The sequence below is a fragment of the Scyliorhinus torazame genome, chromosome 3 (assembly GCF_047496885.1).
Source record: "Scyliorhinus torazame isolate Kashiwa2021f chromosome 3, sScyTor2.1, whole genome shotgun sequence".
Classification (NCBI taxonomy): domain Eukaryota; kingdom Metazoa; phylum Chordata; class Chondrichthyes; order Carcharhiniformes; family Scyliorhinidae; genus Scyliorhinus; species Scyliorhinus torazame.
In genome coordinates, this window is record NC_092709.1 from 254758239 (window position 1) to 254778643 (window position 20405).

The following is a 20405-nucleotide window of genomic DNA, read 5'->3' on the forward strand; positions in this document are numbered from 1 at the left end:
GGGGGAGTCTAGAAATGGGTGGCACAATTTAAAAATTAGGGGACCTCCCCATTTAAGACGGAGATAATGAGAACTTTTTTCCCCTCGGGGATTGTTTGTCCCTGGAATTCTTTTCTTCAGAGAGCAGCGGAGGCTGGGCCATCAATATATTTAAGGCACAGATAGATAGATTTCTGATAGACAGGAATCAAGGGTTATGGCGGGGGGGGGGGGGGGGGGGGGGAGTGGTGCAACAGACAGGAAAGTGGAGTTGATGCCACAATCAGATTGGCCATGATTTTATTAAATGACGGCGAGGGCTCGAGGGGCCCGACAGTCTACTCCACTCCTATTCTTGTGTTCTTGCACCCAATTTCTGGCTGCCCTCTTCAAAGCTGTTAAATAACAAGTGCCACATGCAGCAATACCGAGACAACAGTCAGGCTTGGTCTGATAACTAGCAGATGAATGATAGAAAATGACTACTTCCCACTACAGAGTTTGACCACCTCCTTTTGATTGATCTTCAATGAAATTACCATCATCAAACCATCATCATCAACATCTTGGTCACCACTGTCCAGAAACAGAACTGGACCAGCTATGTAAAAACTGTGGTTACAGAACATGTTGGAGCCGGTAGAGAATGCTGTAGAGAATAACTCCGCTCCTGACTCCCTAGAGAACCTTTCCACTATCTATAAGATAAAAGTAAGCAACATAATAGAATAACCCCCACTTGTCTGGAGGAGTGCATCTCCATTATCACTGAAGAAGCTTGACGCCATCCGTACAATGCAGCTACTTGAATGGCACCCCACTCACCATCTTAAACAATCACTCCCTCCAACAATGACACAAGGTAACTCTAGCAAGAACCATGAATTGCAACAAGCAACCAAGGTTTCTTCAACGGCTCTTCCCAAACCTGGGACTTCTATCACATACATAGACAAGGGTAGCAGACACATGGGAATACCTGCAAGACCCTCTCTCCAAGTCATACCCCATCTCGACTTCATAACCAACCATTCTATGTGATTCTGTTCATCCCACAGACTGCAGGGTTCACAAAGGTGGCCACCAATGGGAATTGGGGATGGGAATAAATGCTGGCCTTGCCCAGGAAACCCAGGTTCTATGAATGAATAAGAAAATAGGAAGGTGCCCATTTTCAGATTGGCATAATTGGAGTGGCATGGTGGCACAGTGGTTAGCACTGCTGCCTCACAGTGCCAGGGACCCGGGTTCAATTCCGACTTCGGGTGACTGTGGAGTTTGCACATTATCCCTGTGTCTGCGTGGGTTTCCTCCGGGTGCTCTGGTTTCCTTCCACAGTCTAAAGATGTGCAGGTTAGGTGGATTGCCATACTAAAGTTCCCCTTAGGATGGATGGCGGGGAATTGGGCCTAGTGGGGTGGTCTTTCGAAGGGTTGGTGAAGACCTGATGGGCCAAATGGCCTCCTTTTGCACTGTGGGGATTCTATGATAGGTTGCCTACCACCTTGCTATGTAACCAAAGCTTTAAAAAAGGTAACATATACAATAGGGGCTGTTTAGCACAGGGCTAAATCGCTGGCTTTGAAAGCAGACCAAGGCAGTCCAGCAGCACGGTTTAATTCCTGTAACAGCCTCCCAGAACAGGTGCCGGAATGTGGCGACTAGGGGCTTTTCACAGTAACTTCATTTGAAGCCTACTTGTGACAATAAGCAATTTTCATTTCATTCTGTACATAAGTATGCAGCAAAAATAATATTCAAGGCTAGTGATTTACAGTTACCTCAATTATTCCTTATAACAAGATATTCCAACAAATCCATTAAGATACTTCTCCTAATCTTTCTCCTCACTCTCACTGGAGTTTTTAAATTGATTTCCTCTTGTCAAAAATGCAACAAGCAAAGGAAATAGTCTTTCCTTATTCACCCTATCAAATCCACCCATCTTTTAAAAAAAACTCAATTAAATCTAACCCATGGCCATCCAAAAAATGGGCTCTCCTTCATTAATTGTTAATAGAATAAAGGGGACTTCATTTGGACTGATCATAAGCCCCATTTCTAACCATCCAGATTTTTAACCATTGCAACACACTTAATAAATGGGCCTGGACTGATAAGTGGCAAGTAACCATCTAACCATCTCCCCATGACATTGCCATTAGAAAAATCCTTTCATCAATGACCTGGAGGTCACGTTGACCAGAAATGAACTGGAACAGACAAATAAACACTGTGGCTACAAGAGCAGGTCAGAGGCCTGGAATTCTGTGGTGAGTAACTCATTGCCTGACTCCCTAAAGCATGTTCACCTTCTAAAAGGCACCAAACAGGAGGGTTATGGTATACTTTATGCTTGATTTGGTGAGTTCACCTCCACCATCATGCAAGAGAATGCAGTCTACTTGATCAGCATTCCAACCACCTCCTAAACATTCAAATTCTCCACCACAGTACAACATGGCTATAGTGAGTACCATCTGCAAGATACACTGCAGCACTTTCGTAAACCATAACATCTATCATCCCCTAAAGTCAAAGGCAGGAGGTGAATGGGAACACCACCATTTCCAAGTTCCCCTCCAAGTACCACACAGACCTAAGTATTGCATGTGGGCGGCACAGTGGCACAGCTGCCTCACAGCACAAGGGAACTGGTTCAATTCTGGCCTTGGGTGACTGTGTGGAGTTTGCACATTCTCCCTGTGTCTGTGTGGATTTCTTCCGGGTGTTCCGGTTTCCTGCCACTGTCCAGGGATGCGCAGGTTAGGTGAATTGGCCATGGTAAATTGCTCCTTGGTGTCCATAGGTTAGGTGGGGTTCTGGGGATAGGGTGGCGGACTGGGTTTAGGCAGGGTGGTCTTTCGGAGGGTCGGTGCAGACGCGATGGGCCGACTGGCCTCCTTCTGCGCTGTAGGGATTCTATTGATTTGCTTTGATTTTTTGTCATGTACAGAGGTACAGGGAATAGTATTGTTCTGCGTACAGTCCAGACATATTGTTCTATACATGAAAAAACACAGGACATACGATAAATACACAATATAAATATATAGACACAGACATCAGAAGAAGCATATGGAGTATAGTTCTACTCAGTGAAGAAGATGGGTGGAGAGATCAGTTCAGTCCATAAGAGGGTCATTCAGGAGTCTGCTAACAGCAGGGAAGAAGCCATTTTTGAATCTGTTAGTGCGTGTTCTCAGACTTTTGGTATCTTCTGCCCAATGGAAGAAGTTGGAAGAGAGAATAACCCGGCTGGGAGGGGTCTTTGATTATGCTGCCCGCTTTCCCAAGGCAGTGTGAAGTGTAGACAGAGTCAATGGATGGGAGGCAGGTTTGTGTAATAGACTGGGCTGTGTTCACAACTCTCTGTAGTTTCTTCCGGTCTTGGGCCGAGCAGATGCCATACCAAGTTGTGATGCAGCCAGATAGGATGCTTTCTATGGTGCAGCTGTAAAAATTGCTAAGAGTCAATGTGGACATGGCGAATTTCCTTACTTTCCTGAGGAAGTATAGGCGCTGTTGTGCTTTCATGGTTGTAGCATTGACGTGGGTGGACCAGGATAGATTGTTGGTGATGTGCAAACCTAGGAATTTGAAGCTGTCAGCCATCTTCAGTTCTATTCTATTCTATGTATCTCTGTGCATTTATTGCCACTAGATCTAAATCCGGGAACTCTCTACTAATAATCCTGTGACAATATTGTCACTGCGTAGGTTGCTGTCGTCCAAGAAGGCAGCTCACCAACACCTTATCAATGGAAACCAGGAAGAAACCAAATTCTGACCTTGCCTGTGATGCCCACAGGCTGAAAAAGAAGTTAAAATTAACACGAGTTAGTAACTTTGCAATTATTCAGAGATGCATTTTTAATTAAGCCTGAATATTTGCACTTTACTCAGATGACTACTTGGATTCCCTGAAAACCCATAAAATGCCAATTATACCTATTGCTTCAGCAAAAACAATCTTGGGGCGTTCCCTCGGCCCCTGGAATTGGACAAAGCGCACAGAGCCCTCGCGAGGAAGCCCAGAGCGAACGAGCCGCCAAGGGCCATGGTGGTACGTTTTCACCGTTTCATGGACGAGGAACACGTTATGAGGTGGGCCAAGAAAGAACGGAGCAGCACGTGGGAGAACTGTGAGTTGCGCATCTACCAAGAACTGGGAGCGGATTTGGCCAAGAGGCGAGCTGGGTTCAATCGGGCAAAAACGACCCTCTTTAAGAAGGGGGTGAAGTTCGGTATGCTGTACCCAGCCCGTCTGTGGGTCACACATGAGGAACAGGACTTCTACTTTGAAACGCCAGGCGAAGTATGGACCTTTATTAAAGAAATGAAGCTGGAGGCGAATTAAAAGAAACTTAAGCCTTGGAGAAGTACTGTGGCAACAATTTGTGGTGCTGGATTGTATAAATTTAAGTAGCTCAATGTGAAATAAAGGGCTGTGTGGATGGTTAAAGGTTGCTTTGTCTTGCAGGGACCTTGTTAGAGGGGGGCGGGGATGGGCTTTGAATTTCGTTCTGCTTTTTGGGTGACTATTTTTCTAAAGGGACTGTTTCGTCACTGATTTTTCTGATGTTTGTTTACTGGGGAATGTGATGCTTTTAAAATGTTTATTCATGTGGGGGGGGGGGGAAGAGAGGAGAAAACAATAGGGAGACAGACTGCTTGGTGCCAGGGGCGGGAGCTACCGAGTTAGCATGGGTCAGCTGACTCTCGGAAGCTCAGTGGGGGGTGAGCAGGTGTTAAGCTGAAGCTTGACTTGAGGGATTGGGTTTCTAGTGTTGTTGCTAGGGGGGGAGCTGCTTTGCTGACAGGGGAGGAACTGTTACTAGGGGACAAATGGGAGGTAGGGAATGGTGGTAGCCCGAGTGGGGACTCAAGGAAGTGGAGGGCACGACCTCGAGGCTGGCTTAAAAAGGGCGATGGCTAGTCGGCGGGGGGGGGGGGGGGGGGGGGGGGGGGGGGTTGGAAGCCCCCCCGTCCAGGCTGATCACATGGAACGTGAGAGGACTGAAAGGGCTGGTCAAGAGGGCTCGCGTGTTCACGCATTTGAGGGAACTGAAGGCGGACGTGGCAATATTACAAGAGACACACCTAATGGTTACAGACCAGAAGAGATTGAGGAAGAGGTGGGGTAACCAAGTGTTCCACTCAGGGCTGGACAGGGAGGTAGCGATCCTGATCAGCAAGCGGGTGGCATTTGAGGCAGGGAGAATCGTGTCAGACAAGGGGGGTAGATGCATGATGGTGGGTGGGAAGCTGGAGGGGGTGCGAGTGAACATATATGCTCTGAATTGGGACGACGTGGAATTTATGAGGTGGGTGTTAGGTAAGAACACAGACTTAGAGTCAGGTGACCTGATCATGGAAGGGGACTTCAATACAGTCATTGATCTGGAAGTGGAGCGGTCAAAATACAGGACAGGGAGGAGGCCGGCTGCGGCAAAGGAATTGAAGGGTTTTATGGAACAGATGGGGGGAGTAGACCAATGGAGGTTTGCAAGGCCGAGGATTGGTCGCGAGTGAGACTCCCGGAAGGTATGTTGCCTCCCGGGTGCCAGGGCCAGGGATGTCTCGGATTGTGTCTTCAGGATCCTTAAGGGGGAGGGGGAGCAGCCAGAAGTCGTGGTGCACATTGGTACCAACGATGTAGGTAGGAAAAGGGGTGTGGAGGTAATAAACGAGTTTAGGGAGTTAGGCTGGAAGTTAAAAGCCAGGACAGACAGAGTTGTCATCTCTGGTTTGTTGCCGGTGTCACGTGATAGCGAGGCTAGGAATAGGGAGAGTGTGCAGTTGAACACGTGACTGCAGGAATGGTGTAGGAGGGAGGGCTTCAGATATTTGGATAATTGGAGCGCATTCTGGGGAAGGTGGGACCTGTGCAAGCAGGACGGGTTGCATCTGAACCAGAGGGGCACCAATATCCTGGGAGGGAGGTTTTCTAGTACTCTTCGGGAGGGTTTAAACTAATTTGGCAGGGGAATGGAAACCGGATTTGTAGTCCAGCAACTAAGATAGCCGATATTCTGGACGCCAAAGCGTGTAGTGAGGCAGTGGGGAAGGGAACACTGCCAAAGGAGAGTACTTGCAGGCACGGAGATGGGTTGAAGTGTGTATACTTCAACACAAGAAGCATCAGGAATAAGGTGGGTGAACTTAAGGCATGGATCGGTACTTGGGACTACGATGTGGTGGCCATCACGGAAACCTGGATAGAAGAGGGGCAGAAATGGTTGTCAGAGGTCCCTGGGTATAGATGTTTCAATAAGATTCTGGAAGGTGATAAAAGAGGTGGGGGGGGGGGGGGGTGGCATTGTTAACTAGAGATAGTACAACAGCTGCAGAAAGGCAGTTCGAGGAGTATCAGCCTACTGAGGTAGTATGGGTTGAAGTCAGAAATAGAAAAGGAGCAGTCACCTTGTTAGGAGTTTTCTATAGGCCCCCAAATAGTAGCAGAGATGTGGAGGAACAGATTGGGAAACAGATTTTGGAAAGGTGCAGAAGTCACAGGGTAGTAGTCATGGGTGACTTCAACTTCCCAAATATTGAGTGGAAACTCTTCAGATCAAATATTTTGGATGGGGTGGTGTTTGTGCAGTGTGTCCAGGAAGCTTTTCTAACACAGTATGTAGATTGTCCGACCAGAGGGGAGGCCATATTGAATTTTGTACTTGGTAATGAACAAGGGCAAGTGATAGATTTGTTAGTGGCGGAGCATTTTGGAGATAGTGACCACAATTCTGTGACTTTCACTTTAGTACTGGAGAGGGATAGGTGCGTGCAACAGGGCAAGGTTTACAATTGAGGGAAGGGTAAATACGATGTTGTCAGACAAGAATTGAAGTGCATAAGTTGGGAACATAGGCTGTCAGGGAAGAACACAAGTGAAATGTGGAACTTGTTCAAGGAACAGGTACTACGTGTCCTTGATATGTATGTCCCTGTCAGGCAGGGAAGAGATGGTCGAGTGAGGGAACCATGGTTGACAAGAGAGGTTGAATGTCTTGTTAAGAGGAAGAAGAAGACTTATGTAAGGCTGAGGACACAAGGTTCAGACAGGGCGCTGGAAGGATACAGGATAGCCAGGAGGGAACTGAAGAAAGGGATTCGGAGAGCTAAGAGAGGGCATGAACAATCTTTGGCGGGTAGGTTCATGGAAAACCCCAAGGCCTTTTACACATATGTGAGAAGTATGAGAATGACTAGAGCGAGGGTAGGTCCGATCAAGGACAGTAGCGGGAGATTGTATATTGAGTCTGAAGAGATAGGAGTGGTCTTGAACGAGTGCTTTTCTTCAGTATTTACAAATGAGAGGGGCCATATTGTTGGAGAGGACAGTGTGAAACAGACTGGTAAGCTCGAGGAAATACTTGTTCGGAAGGAAGATGTGTTGGGCATTTTGAAAAACTTGAGGATAGACAAGTCCCCCGGGCCTGACGGGATATATCCAAGGATTCTATGGGAAGCAAGAGATGAAATTGCAGAGCCGTTGGCAATGATCTGTTCGTCCTCACTGGCAACAGGGGTGGTACCAGGGGATTGGAGAGTGGCGAATGTCGTGCCCCTGTTCAAAAAAGGGACGAGGGATAACCCTGGGAATTACAGGCCAGTTAGTCTTACTTCGGTGGGAGCAAAGTAATGGAAAGGGTACTGAAGGATAGGATTTCTGAGCATCTGGAAAGACACTGCTTGATTAGGGATAGTCAGCACGGATTTGTGAGGGGTAGGTCTTGCCTTACAAGTCTTATTGAATTCTTTGAGGAGGTGACCAAGCATGTGGATGAAGATAAAGCAGTGGATGTAGTGTACATGGATTTTAGTAAGGCATTTGATAAGGTTCCCCATGGTAGGCTTATGCAGAAGGTAAGGAGGCATGGGATTGTGGGAAATTTGGCCAGTTGGATAACAAACTGGCTAACCGATAGAAGTCAGAGAGTGGTGGTGGATGGCAAGTATTCAGCCTGGAGCCCAGTCACCAGTGGCGTACCACAGGGATCAGTTCTGGGTCCTCTGTTGTTTGTGATTTTCATTAATGATTTGGATGAGGGAGTTGAAGGGTGGGTCAGTAAATTTGCAGACGATACGAAGATTGGTGGAGTTGTGGATAGTGGCTGTTGTCAGCTGCAAAGAGACATAGATAGGATGCAGAGCTGGGCTGAGAAGTGGCAGATGGAGTTTAACCCTGAAAAATGTGAGGTTGTCCATTTTGGAAGGACAAATATGAATGCGGAATACAGGGTTAACGGTAGAGTTCTTGGCAATGTGGATGAGCAGAGAGATCTTGGGGTCTATGTTCATACATCTTTGAAAGTTGCCACTCAAGTGGATAGAGCTGTGAAGAAGGTCTATGGTGTGCTAGCGTTCATTAACAGAGGGATTGAATTTAAGAGCCGTGAGGTGATGATGCAGCTGTACAAAACTTTGGTAAGGCCACGTTTGGAGTACTGTGTACAGTTCTGGTCGCCTCATTTTAGGAAGGATGTGGAAGCTTTGGAGTGGGTGCAAAGGAGATTTACCAGGATGTTGCCTGGAATGGAGAGTAGGTCTTACGATGAAAGGTTGAGGGAGCTAGGCCTTTTCTCATTAGAACGGAGAAGGATGAGGGGCGACTTGATAGAGGTTTATAAGATGATCAGGGGAATAGATAGAGGAGACAGTCAGAGACTTTTTCCCCGGGTGGAACAAACCATTACAAGAGGACATAAATTTAAGGTGAATGGTGGAAGATATCGGGGGGAATGTCAGAGGTAGGTACTTTACCCAGAGAGTAGTGGGGGCATGGAATGCACTGCCTGTGGAAGTAGTTGAGTCGGAAACATTAGGGACCTTCAAGCAGCTATTGGATAGGTACATGGATTACGGTAGAATGATGTTGTGTAAATTAATTTGTTTTTAAGGGCAGCATGGTAGCATTGTGAATAGCACAATTGCTTCACAGCTCCAGGGTCCCAGGTTCGATTCCGGCGTGGGTCACTGTCTGTGCGGAGTCTGCACGTCATCCCCGTGTGTGCGTGGGTTTCCTCCAGGTGCTCCGGTTTCCTCCCACAGTCCAAAGATGTGCCGGTTCGGTGTATTGGCCGTGATAAATTGCCCTTAGTCTCCAGAACTGACCTTAGTGTTGGGTGGGGTTGCTGGGTTGTGGGGATAGGGTGGAGGTGTTGACGTTGGGTAGGATGCTCTTTCCAAGAGCCGGTGCAGACTCGATGGGCTGGGTGGCCTCCTTCTGCACTGTAAATTCTGTGATAATCTATGATTAGGCTGGGACAAAGGTTCGGCACAACATCGTGGGCCGAAGGGCCTGTTCTGTGCTGTATTTTTCTATGTTCTATTAAGGAGTTTTCCTTTTTTTCACATGTCCACAAGGTATACTCTCGCATTGACTTTTTTGTTCTGAGCAGGGCGCCAATACCGGAGGTGGTGGATACTGAGTAGTCGGCAATTGCAGTGTCGGACCATGCCCTGCATTGGGTGGATCTACGGGTTAGTGCGGAGAGAGGGCAACGCCCGCTGTGGAGACTGGATGTGGGGTTGCTAGCGGACGATGTGATCTGTGGGCGGGTTAACAAATCCATCCAGAAGTACCTGGAAACAAATGATATGGGGGAGGTCTCTGCAGTGACGGTTGGGAAGCTTTGCAGGCAGTGGTCAGAGGGGAATTAATCTCGATCCAGGCCCACAGAGAAAAGGCGGAACGGGCTGAGAGGGACAGGTTAGTTGAGGAGATACTCCAGGTGGACAGGAGATACTTGGAGGCTCCGGACACGGGGCTACTGATGGGAGTGGCGGAGGCTACAGGCAGAGTTTGGGCTGTTGACCACAGGGAAAGCAGTGGAACAGTTGAAGAAGGCAAGAGGGGCAATCTATGAGTATGGGGAAAAGGCAAGCAGAATGTTGCCACACCAGCTCAGGAAAAGAGAGGCGGCCAGTGAGATAGGTGAAATAAAGAGCAGAGATGGTAATACTGTCCTGGACCCAGCGGGGGTGAACGAGGTGTTTAAGGACTTTTATAGTAAATTATATGGGGTAAGGGGATGAGGCAGTTTCTGGATCAGTTGAGGTTTCCGAGGGTGGAGGGTGACTTGATGGAGGGGCTGGGAGCCCCAATTGAGATTGAGGAAATAATCAAGGGGCTGGAGGGCATGCAGTCGGGCAAGGCCCCAGAGCCTGACGGCTACCCGTTGGAATTCTATAAGAAGTTTTCAGAGATATTGAGCTCACTGCTGGTGAGGACATTTAATGAAGCAAGAGAGAAGGGAGTCCTCCCCCCAACAATGTCGTAGGCCTCAATTTCATTGATCCTGAAACGGGAGAAGGATCAGGAGCAATGCGGGTCATACAGGCCGATTTCTCTACTGAATGTGGATGCCAAACTGCTGGCTAAGATACTGGCCACAAGGATAGAGGACTGTGTCCCGGGGGTGATAGGGGAAGACCAGACAGGATTTGTTAAGGGCTGGCCAATGTTTGAAGGCTTCTAAATGTTATTATGATGCCCTCATCAGGAGAGGAGGTGGAGGTGGTGGTAGTGATGGATGCGGCGAAGGCTTTTGATCGGGTGGAGTGGAATTACCTGTGGGAGGTGCTGGGAAGGTTTGGGTTTGGTGAGGGCGTTATTGACTGGGTGCGGTTGCTCTATCAGGCACCAGTAGTTAGTATGTGTACGGACTGGCTAAGGTCGGGTATTTTAAACTACACCGAGGGACGAGGCAAGCGTGCCTCCTCTCCCCGTTACTGTTTGCTCTGGCCATAGAGCCATTGGCCATGGCGTTAAGAGCCTCTAGGAACTGGAAAGGGGGGAGGGGGGGCTGGAGCACCGGGTCTCGCTCTACGCAGATCAGATGACCTGCTCTTGTACATTTCGGACCCGTTGGAGGGGATGGGGGAAGTAATGCGAATCTTGGGGAATTTGGCAATTTCTCATAAATTGAACATGGGGAAAAGCGAGATGTTTGTGATCCAGGCAAGAGGACAGGAGAAAGATTGGAAGAGCTGCAGCTTAGAATGGTCGGGAAGAGCTTTCGATATCTGGGAATCCAGGTGGCCCGGAAATGGAAGGCACTGCACAAGTTAAAACTATCCCAGTTGGTAGAACAAATGGAAGGGGACTTTAAGAAATGGGACATGCTCCCGCTGTCACTGACGGGGAGGGTACAGACAGTGAAAATGACAGTCCTCCCCAGATTTCTGTTTGTCTTTCAGTGCCTTCCCATCTTCATCCCTAAGGCCTTTTTTAAGCGGGTGAATAAGATTATTTCAGGCTTTGTGTGGGCATGTAAATCCCCACGAGTGAAGAGTGTTGCTGGAGCGTAGTCGGGGAGAGGGTGGGTTGGCGCTGCTGAACCTCTGCAATTACTACTGGGCAGCTAATATAGCCATGATTAGGAAGTGGGTAGTGGGGGAGGGGTCGGCATGGCAGCGGATGGAGGCGGAGTCATGCAAATACACCAGTTTGGGAGCACTGGTAACGGCACCCCTACCGTTCTCGCCGGCTCGGTACTCCACAAGTCTGGTGGCAGTGGCAGCTCTGAGGATCTGGGGCAATGGAGGAGATATAAGAGAGGGGAGGGAGCATCGATTTGGACCCCGATTTATAATAACCCCAGGTTTGTACCGGGTAGGCTAGATGGCGGGTTCCGGAGTTGGCAGAGGGCAAGAATTAGAAGGATGGGGGATCTATTTATAGACGGGAGCTTTCATAGTTTGAAAGTTTTGGAGGATAAATTTAAATTGCCAGCAGGGAATGGTTTTAGGTATTTGCAGGTGCAAGACTTCCTGAGAAAACAGGTGCCAGCCTATTCGCTGCTGCCGCCACGGGGGATACAGGATAGAGTAGTTTCCAGTCCCTGGGTAGGAGAGGGGAAGGTATCGGATATTTACCAGGAGCTTTCGGAGGCGGAGGAAACCCCGGTGGAGGAGCTTAAGGGCAAGTGGGAGGACGAGCTAGGAGAGATAGAGGCGGGGCTATGGGCGGATGCCCTAAGCAGGGATAATACCTCCTCATCATGTGCCAGGCTTAGCCTGATACAATTTAAGGTAGTCCATCGGGCACACATGACAGCGGCTAGGATGAGAAAGTTCTTTGGGGTTGAGGATAGAAGTGCGAGGTGCGCGGGAAGCCCAGCAAATCATGTCCACATGTTTTGGGCATGCCCGAAGCTTAGAGGGTTTTGGCAGGATTTTGCTAAGGCAATGTCCACGGTACTAAAAACACGGTGGTGCCGAGTCCGGGGGTAGCGATCTTTGGAGTGTCGGAAGATCTGGGAGTTCAAGGGGCAAAAGAGGCCGACGTCTTGGCCTTTGCCTCCCTGATAGCCCAGAGACGGATCTTGTTAATGTGGAGGGACTCGAAGCCCCCGAGGGCAGAGACCTGGGTTAGTGACATGGCTGGGTTTCTCAGTCTCGAGAAAATAAAGTTCGCCTTAAGAAGGTCAATGGTCGGGTTCACCCGGAGGTGGCAGCCGTTCGTCGACTTTCTCGGGGAAAATTAAAATGTCAGCAGATGCAGTATTCCAAGGGGGGAGGATTGTTGTTGTATGGTTGAGGTGTGTGAAGATTGGGCTGAAGGGGGGGGGGAGAAATGTTTATTTTACCATGTTGATGTCATTGTTTATGTTACTGTTATAAAAATTTTCAAATGCATCAACAAAATGTTATTTTAAAAAAACACTCCACATTTCAGATCAAGTTGCTTCCAGCCCTTTTTATTTCAGGTCAATATTTAGCTTCTGATCAGTTGTTCCACTGACAAGTGAATACAGACTTCTGCCCAGGCTGAAAACATGGGGCTGGATTCTCCGTTTGGGAGACTAAGCCCCCACGCCGGCGTGAAAACGGTGGTGTTTTATGCCAGGAAAACTGACGCAAAACGGCCACTGATTCGCCGTTTTGCTGGGGACTAGCAGGGAGGCAGCGTAGAGCTCGCATCTCTAGCTGCCGATACAGCCCTGAGCATTGCCGCGTCTGTCACCGAACATGTGCACTGCAGCGGCTGCGCCCTGCTTAATGGCGGACTCAGCCCATGGAAACGGACCGCAAAGGCAGTTCGGCTGCTCGCACGTCCCAGACCGCCCGCACACAGTGCCCCCAGTCCCGAATAAAGACCCCTGCCCACGGATCACCCGAATCCGACTGTGGCGGTGCTGGACTGAGTCCACAACCGCCACGTTAAGTTCACGAGGCACCCTTTCAAAATGGCGCCCTGATCTCTGAAGAGCTGGCCTGGCTAGTGAGTTTAGTTCCCCACTACAGAAAATGTTTTGAAGTGTGGGCTTGACCGATGGGAAACACCCCAAACCTCTATGTGTGGGCGAATACAGATCTGGATCTCACCCAAAAAGCCAATAATAATTATCCCGTCGAACTCACCCAAAATTACACTTAGAGCTGGATCCTTCCTCCCCGCCCACCGCAAGAATGCCGCGGGCGAGAGGCGGACAATGGTGAACTCCATTGTGCTTGGGCGGATAGATTTGGGGCTTAGTCCCGTTTTCTGCGCTGAGCTCCACTCTTGAACCTCCACACTCCCCGCACCTGCACAGAGCACCCCTGGGCCCGATCGTCATGGGAAAAATGCCGGCCGTGCACCTTGGCACTGCCAGCCTGGCAGTATTACAAAGGCAGTGCCAGGCTGGCATTATCAGCCAGGCATCCTGGCAGTGCCAGGCCGGCAGTGCCAATGTGTCCAGGTCCCACCAGCAGTGCCAGCTTGGCACCCTGCCCAGAGGGCAAGCACTTGGCGGCCTCCAATCCCCTGGGAGACCCCACAAATGTTGTTCTGTCTGGTCCCTGTTTGTGGAGACCAGCACTCACCCGAGGTCCCCAAGGCGATGGGGTTAGATCCCATCGCCTTGGGTAGTTTGTGGAAGTGCATATCAGAGTGAGACAGCTAGTCTACAGATTTGATAAAAAGTGATCCCGCCCACAATGGACAGGATTCACATTGCGATGTCGTGTTAGATTTGGCGAGCCGGGTAAATCCCGGAAGAGGGATCTCCCGGCATTTACCGGCCGTGCCTTTCGGGTGTAATGCGGCCGGTAGATCATGTCCAAAAACTATTTTCCACAATTCAAACAGAAATACAGTGTAGGAGAGCAAGTTTAATGAAAACATTTGATCGTAAGTCTTTTAAAAAATATATATCTCAATCCAGTTTTTATGAAATTTATTCAGCTAAGTTTTCAAATGACAGGTTCAATGTCTTGAAGCTCAGTCAAGAGGTCGGGTAGGCAAATGGTAGTTGGCATTGGTCGGATACGCCAGATTTTTAAATTGAGTTGGCATGAAGAATTTACATTTTATTTCACAGTATTCTAGCAAGAGATGACTAGCTGGTTTACATTTCGTATGGAAATGGGTGTGGAATCGTCCAAGTAAGAAATGCTGCAATTCTTCAATAATGTGAAAGCAAAGTACTGTGGATGACAGTTGATAATGCATGCAGACAAAGATGACATTCAGGTTTGTTGGTTTTGATTACGTTTCTTTATTTTCACACAATGAATAACATATGAACAGATTACTTTTCAGTAAGTGCTCTATTGCTAACCTGTTTTCGGCAGCAAAACAATGAGCTTCTTTCAGAAAAAAAGTTTTAAAACCAATAACCATATGTAGAAGCATGACAATCAGCATGCCAAATACATAAGCGCCAATCAACAGCAGTTCATATCTATTCAATGTACAAAAATGCTTCATGAATAAAAACTGTTACAAAAACCATTTCAAACAACAATGTACAAGTTTGCTCTATGTTTAATTAGAATACAAATATAATATTTGTCTAAAATATGTGTACATACAGTCAAGTATAATAACATGCAAATACACTCTAAAAAAGGTTTAAAAACACTATGAATACAGACTAAAATAAGCCAGCACTATGTAAAAGGACCTTGTGCCCCATGTTTAAAGTTACATTTTTGAAACTTCATTTGCAGTCTTATCAATTTTCAGCAAGAAATTGCTCTTTTTTCTAAAAAAAAAGCAGAGTGAAAACAAAACACTGGGATTTGACTAGGACACCCGTGTAGACACATTTGGCAGCTCTTTCAATGTCTCTGTATTGTTTTAGTGTTTGCAACCTTGGCAGGCTTTTCACTAGTTACGATACAATACGTTATTTCACATCAGCACTATACTGTGCTTTATCAGACCCAAAATTTGCTGTACCTTCATGCTGATTACATTGTTAATGCTGTGGTCCATTTTAAGCAATTGTCATTGTCATTTTAATGGTTTTGCTTTTGTGACACGAACGTACCAAATTTTAAAGGCAAGGGTTACTTTTAAAACTTGTGTGTTATAGAATATATGAATTCCCCCCCCCCCCCACAGTCCAACTTCAATTAGCACCGTTCCCAAACCCCAGTTGCATTAAAACAAGTGTTTGGCAACAAAATGAATGGTTAAACTTGACTGAAAAACAGTTAAAATGACAATTACACAGACACGATGATTCCGACAGTTTGAACCCATGCAGGTCAAAGATGTGTAATTACATTATATACAATAGGCTACTGTTTTTGACTGAATTAAGGCTGCCATGATATAAACATTTTGCCTAACTATAACTGCAGTCACAATTACTCATTTTGAAAAATAATTGAAAATATGTTTTGGATTATCTTCATAAGAACACTTAATTTCTTTTTGCATAAGGGGAAATTAAATACAGAAATTTAAAAGCTTAAGGTAATAGTTTTCATTGATTCTCCAGAAAGAAAGAAAACACACGATTACCAGGATACAAGACAATCACAAATCTGGGGATACATTAAAACAGCCAAGTCTTTGATATTAAGTATTTGATTATTTGCATACAATAGTTTGGGAAGTAGTGGATTACAACTGACACTGTTAACTGGGACGTGGTTGAAACAGATATTCTTTTATAACAGAACTTTTTCATTATCACTGACTGACTCAGTTCTGTAATGACAACTGATGGATGGGGTTTACCAGTTAACAAAGATGATCAGATAAGTAATTTAATTTCTACTATCAGGCTATCCCAAATGGTAACAGTTCGATACAAATTTGAAGGTATAATATTCTGCATCTTCTCAAAGTCAGTATTTCCATTATTCATATTTTGTGTGTGTGCGTTCAGGGGTGAGGATTAACTATTGTTGTAATATTGTGAAAAGAATTGGGACATTTCTGAGAGTGAATTTTGTAATTTTGGAGAATTGTCACTTAAGTGTTGCATGGATAAGCATGCTGTGAAATTTATATAATTGTGGAAAATATATATTTTAAAATCTTTGTTAACATCTATTTACTTTGGAAAACTGTAAGGCCATACAGGAGGGCACATAATGTTATATTTTTAAATGATCTAGATTACAACATCAATTCCTACCTTTACAGAAAGTCGCTTGTGAACTTAATTGCTCAAATTTTAGTGATACGTGCGGGAGTTGAAGATCAATTATTATTTATTTTCGAAATGTGAAATGCAATTCTCATCATTAAAAGTGTAATTTGATTGAATTTCTTTTTCCTGTTTTTTATGATATTGCTTCTCAAAGGATATGCCCGGTGATAAAAGTATAGGTGTAAATAGGAAATCTAGCTGATCCCTTGAGAAGTTCAGCCTGAATCTATTCTGCGCTTTGCACCTCTTTTAGATCCATTATTTCTGATTAATGTCACTTTCTGACAGGGTTGTCTATCAAGGCGGGAAAATTTATTTTCACTACATAAAATAAACCTGGGGCACTTATTGATTGAAAATGCCCTTTAATGACTTTTTTCTATTTCAGCTGAGTTACCAACAGCATATGTTGAACTGAAGCAGAAAGTGCTTTATGTGGCTAACACTTTTGCATTTAAGGCTCTGTGAGTACAGTATTGCCTAAGTGATGGCAAGAATATTTAAAATGTGTTTGTTTTTCCATTAATTGACTAGCATATATTGATTATAAATCCAGTATATAAGAAACGGTGTTGCAAGCAAAATGTTATTGCTGCCTGCCTTCCCAAGGAATATTTCATTAATACATTCTTCTAACAGGCTGCCAAAAGTACTTGTACTAACTTACCCTTTTATATGCCTTTACATGTTGCCCACTCGCAAATAATGGGTTGGTGGATAGAGTAGAGCGCGGTTAACGGGGAGAAGGAATGTTTGTACAAAGTTGTGAAACTGAATTGACAATATTACAATGCCAGACATTGACAGGAGAGTCCGGCGTTTGTAAAGAATGCAGTGAATGCTGGAAAGAGGCTACCCCTTTCATATGGTGGATTGTATGAGAAAATGGTTATTATTTCAAAATTATCCAACATCCGTGTTTCAGTCCCTTCTCAGTCACCAAGTAACATTAAAGTGCAGGAAGTTATCAGTGATTGGAGGCTGTAGTTTGGTAGCTGGTGGCAGAGATGGTCAAACTGTTGTATCTCTTAGAATTTGTGGTGATTGCCCCAATTTCAGTTTCTTTGGACTTCCTATGTCTCTTCGCTTTCTGCCCAGCTTCCTCTTTCTGCTTTCTCTTGGTGCCTTTATCTGACTTCGGCTCCTGTTGCTGTACCATGCATATGACAGCTTCGATTGTGTCCATGATTGTGTCCTGACTGGCTGAAGCCAGCGTCTCGGGGGCTAAACTGTACCTCAGACTCCGTTTACTGGGAAGGTCCACACACTTCTCCAGTACTGGCATCTGGTCTGTGAAGTCATCGTCTAACAGCACCGGGTGCTTTCTTGGACGGCCTCTCCTCTTTTTCACTATGTTGTTGCCAGTCTTTGACTGCCTTTGCAGCCTCTTGGCTTTCAGGATTTTGTTGACATGGTCCAAGTTCTTTTTTGTTGCGAGAATTTTATCATAATTGCACATCTTCCTGACTTCACATTGAATAGCTTCAATTTCTCTCCTCTTCAGCTTTCTCCTGGGTGAGGAACTGGAACTTTGAACTGAATGGAGATAAACAAAAGGAATCATTTTAATCACCAGATGTACATGATCACTTAATTAGTTTCACAGCATGAAACTATACACTGTCCAATGCCAGACCGATATTAAAATGGTTTAAATATGCTTTTGAATTTACAGACAGCTTAATATTTGAAGTACCTTTTGGACCACTGCTGAAACCCAGCTAGACGGCTTGCTCAGGAAATGGAATACAGCTTATACTACCTAATACAAAACCTGCTTTTTGATCACTGAACTTCCGTTGCCACAAACTGTTTTTAATGTATCCTCAAGAATAAGGACATAAAAAAACCTGGTCTTAATGAAAAGCAGCTTAGAGAAGGGCATAGGGTCACATCAGTAGCTATCTTTCCATGTGGGTCTACAGTACATGTAAATGTTAAGGGGTTTAAAATCAAATTTTTAATGAATACTTATGCTAGTTTTATCTCAGGTTAAAATATCAAATAAGCGCTTCAACACAACTGCATTTAAGATCGGTTTCTTTGACAGACAAAAGCTATCATCAATTAAAAGGCCAAATGCAGTGCACAATTTGTCCTATTACAAACCAGGTTCACCTGTATATTGATGCAAACAATACACATGAAGTCACACGAAACGCTCTTTGCAAGACACCATCATTAGCATGCACCATTGCCATGTTTTGGTTTAATGTGCATTATCATAGGTCTTGCAAAATGGAGGAATTTTGAAAATATTAAGTATTTTAATGTTATATGTGTGTTCCATCATCTCTCTTACAATATTAAAATGTAATCAGTATTTAGAAGCCATGAATGTTGGTGTTGGCAGACAGTGGGCAAAATCTTCCACCTCGTGACGCCACAAATGCGAATCAGGCGAGGTGTGCGCCTAGCGGCGATTCGGGCACATGTTCCGGTCTCTCGCTAATGGCGATAATGAGATATGCACCCCGTGTCAGCGGTGACATGCAAAACCAGCATTTGGATGCATTCAAATGTGATTACTGGGTTGGACTCAATATGCTCCTCCCTTCCGCGACGCTCTGCTCCTCTCAGGCGGAAGTCTCACGAGTGTGAATTACTACAAGAAGGTATAAATGTGGACTGGGTGTCATGGCTGCGGAGGGGGAGTGGGAGGCTAAAAACACACTGCAAGGGACTTCCGGTGGCGTGGGCGAGCACGGCGGTCGCAACAACAAGAGCTCCCGCCAGTGGTGGCGATTCGCGGCGATTCTGGGGAAATCCCCGAGTCCTCACGCACTCCCCGACTACCGTCGGCCTTTGGGGCCGCCACGAGCAGCCAGCGGGGCCGGTTTAAAAACCGGCGAAGAACCTCGCGCGGGTGTCGGGCGGCGGGGGCTGTGGCGCTGGGCCCGGCGCGGCAGGTTAGAGCAGCGGGGGAGGAGCTGCAAGGAGGCCGAGGCGGCTGGCCCGAGGCCAGGGCACTATGTAGGGAGGGTGCTCCACATCGGATGGCTCCCACCTAGGAGGAAGAAAGAAGGTTGAAGCCTGGTCCCAGGGGAGCTCTGGGTAAATGCAGAGGAGAAAGAAAGAAGGCTTAAGGAAGTTTGGCGAAAGCTTTTTTTTTCTCTCCCCTTTTTTTTTCAAAAAAAGAATGTCAGATTCATAGATTATCATAGAATTTTCAGTGCAGAAGGAGGCCATTCGGCCCATCGAGTCTGCACCGGCTCTTGGAAAGAGCACTCAATCAAGGTCAACACCTCCACCCTATCCCCATAACCCAGTAACCCCACCCAACAATAAGGGCAATTTTGGACACTAAGGGCAATTTATCATGACCAATCCACCTAACCTGCACATCTTTGGACTGTGGGAGGAAACCGGAGCACCCGGAGGAAACCCACGCACACACGGGGAGGATGTGCAGACTCCGCACAGACAGTGACCCAAGCCGGAATCGAACGTGGGACCCTGGAGCTGTGAAGCAATTGTGCTATCCACAATGCTACCGTGCTGCCCCCTTGATGAAGGACAGGAAGGTGAAGGGGGAGAGAGGAGGAAAGAAAGAAGATAAAAAACAATAAGCCGCTAAAGGATGCGAAGAGCAGCGTCGAAGAAAGGAGGAAACGCGGGTTCGCCGCCGTAGGAGAAGACGAGCAAAAGTGTTGACAGGATGGCGGAAGCCGAACTGCAAGGCGGGGCCGCACTACTTACGGTGGAGAAGATGACCAAGGTGATGGCGGTGGAGCTGGAAAAACAGTTTGTGAGGCACATGGAGGCCTTGAGGAAAGAGACGGCGGTCGTGTTGAGGTCATTGGTGGAGGAGGCAATCGGCCCGATGAGGGTGGAGGTGGCAAAGGCATCGGCCGAGGTGAGAGAGCAGGCGAGAAGATGAAGGAGGTGGAGGAGGCCGTGACACGACACAGCGACCAGGTCACCTCGATGGGGGACGAGCTGCGGAGGGTGGTGGAGGTTAACAGAGGACTCCGAGCAAAGCTGGAAGACTTGGAAAACCGCTCAAGGCGGCATAATTTGAGAATTGTGGGCTTGCCCGAA

General features: G+C 46.6%; 1 protein-coding gene across 3 annotated transcripts in view; it reads right to left on the reverse strand.

The window, feature by feature from the left end:
• Positions 1-14135: 14135 nt before the first annotated feature.
• setbp1 (SET binding protein 1) overlaps positions 14136-20405 on the reverse strand; it is a 395470-nt gene continuing 389200 nt past the window's right edge. For all 3 annotated transcript variants that reach the window (XM_072497142.1, XM_072497143.1, XM_072497141.1), the window contains one exon: positions 14136-17900. In XM_072497142.1, coding sequence (XP_072353243.1) covers positions 17332-17900 — 569 coding nt within the window. In that variant the 3' untranslated portion in view covers positions 14136-17331. The remainder of the gene's footprint in view (positions 17901-20405) is intronic.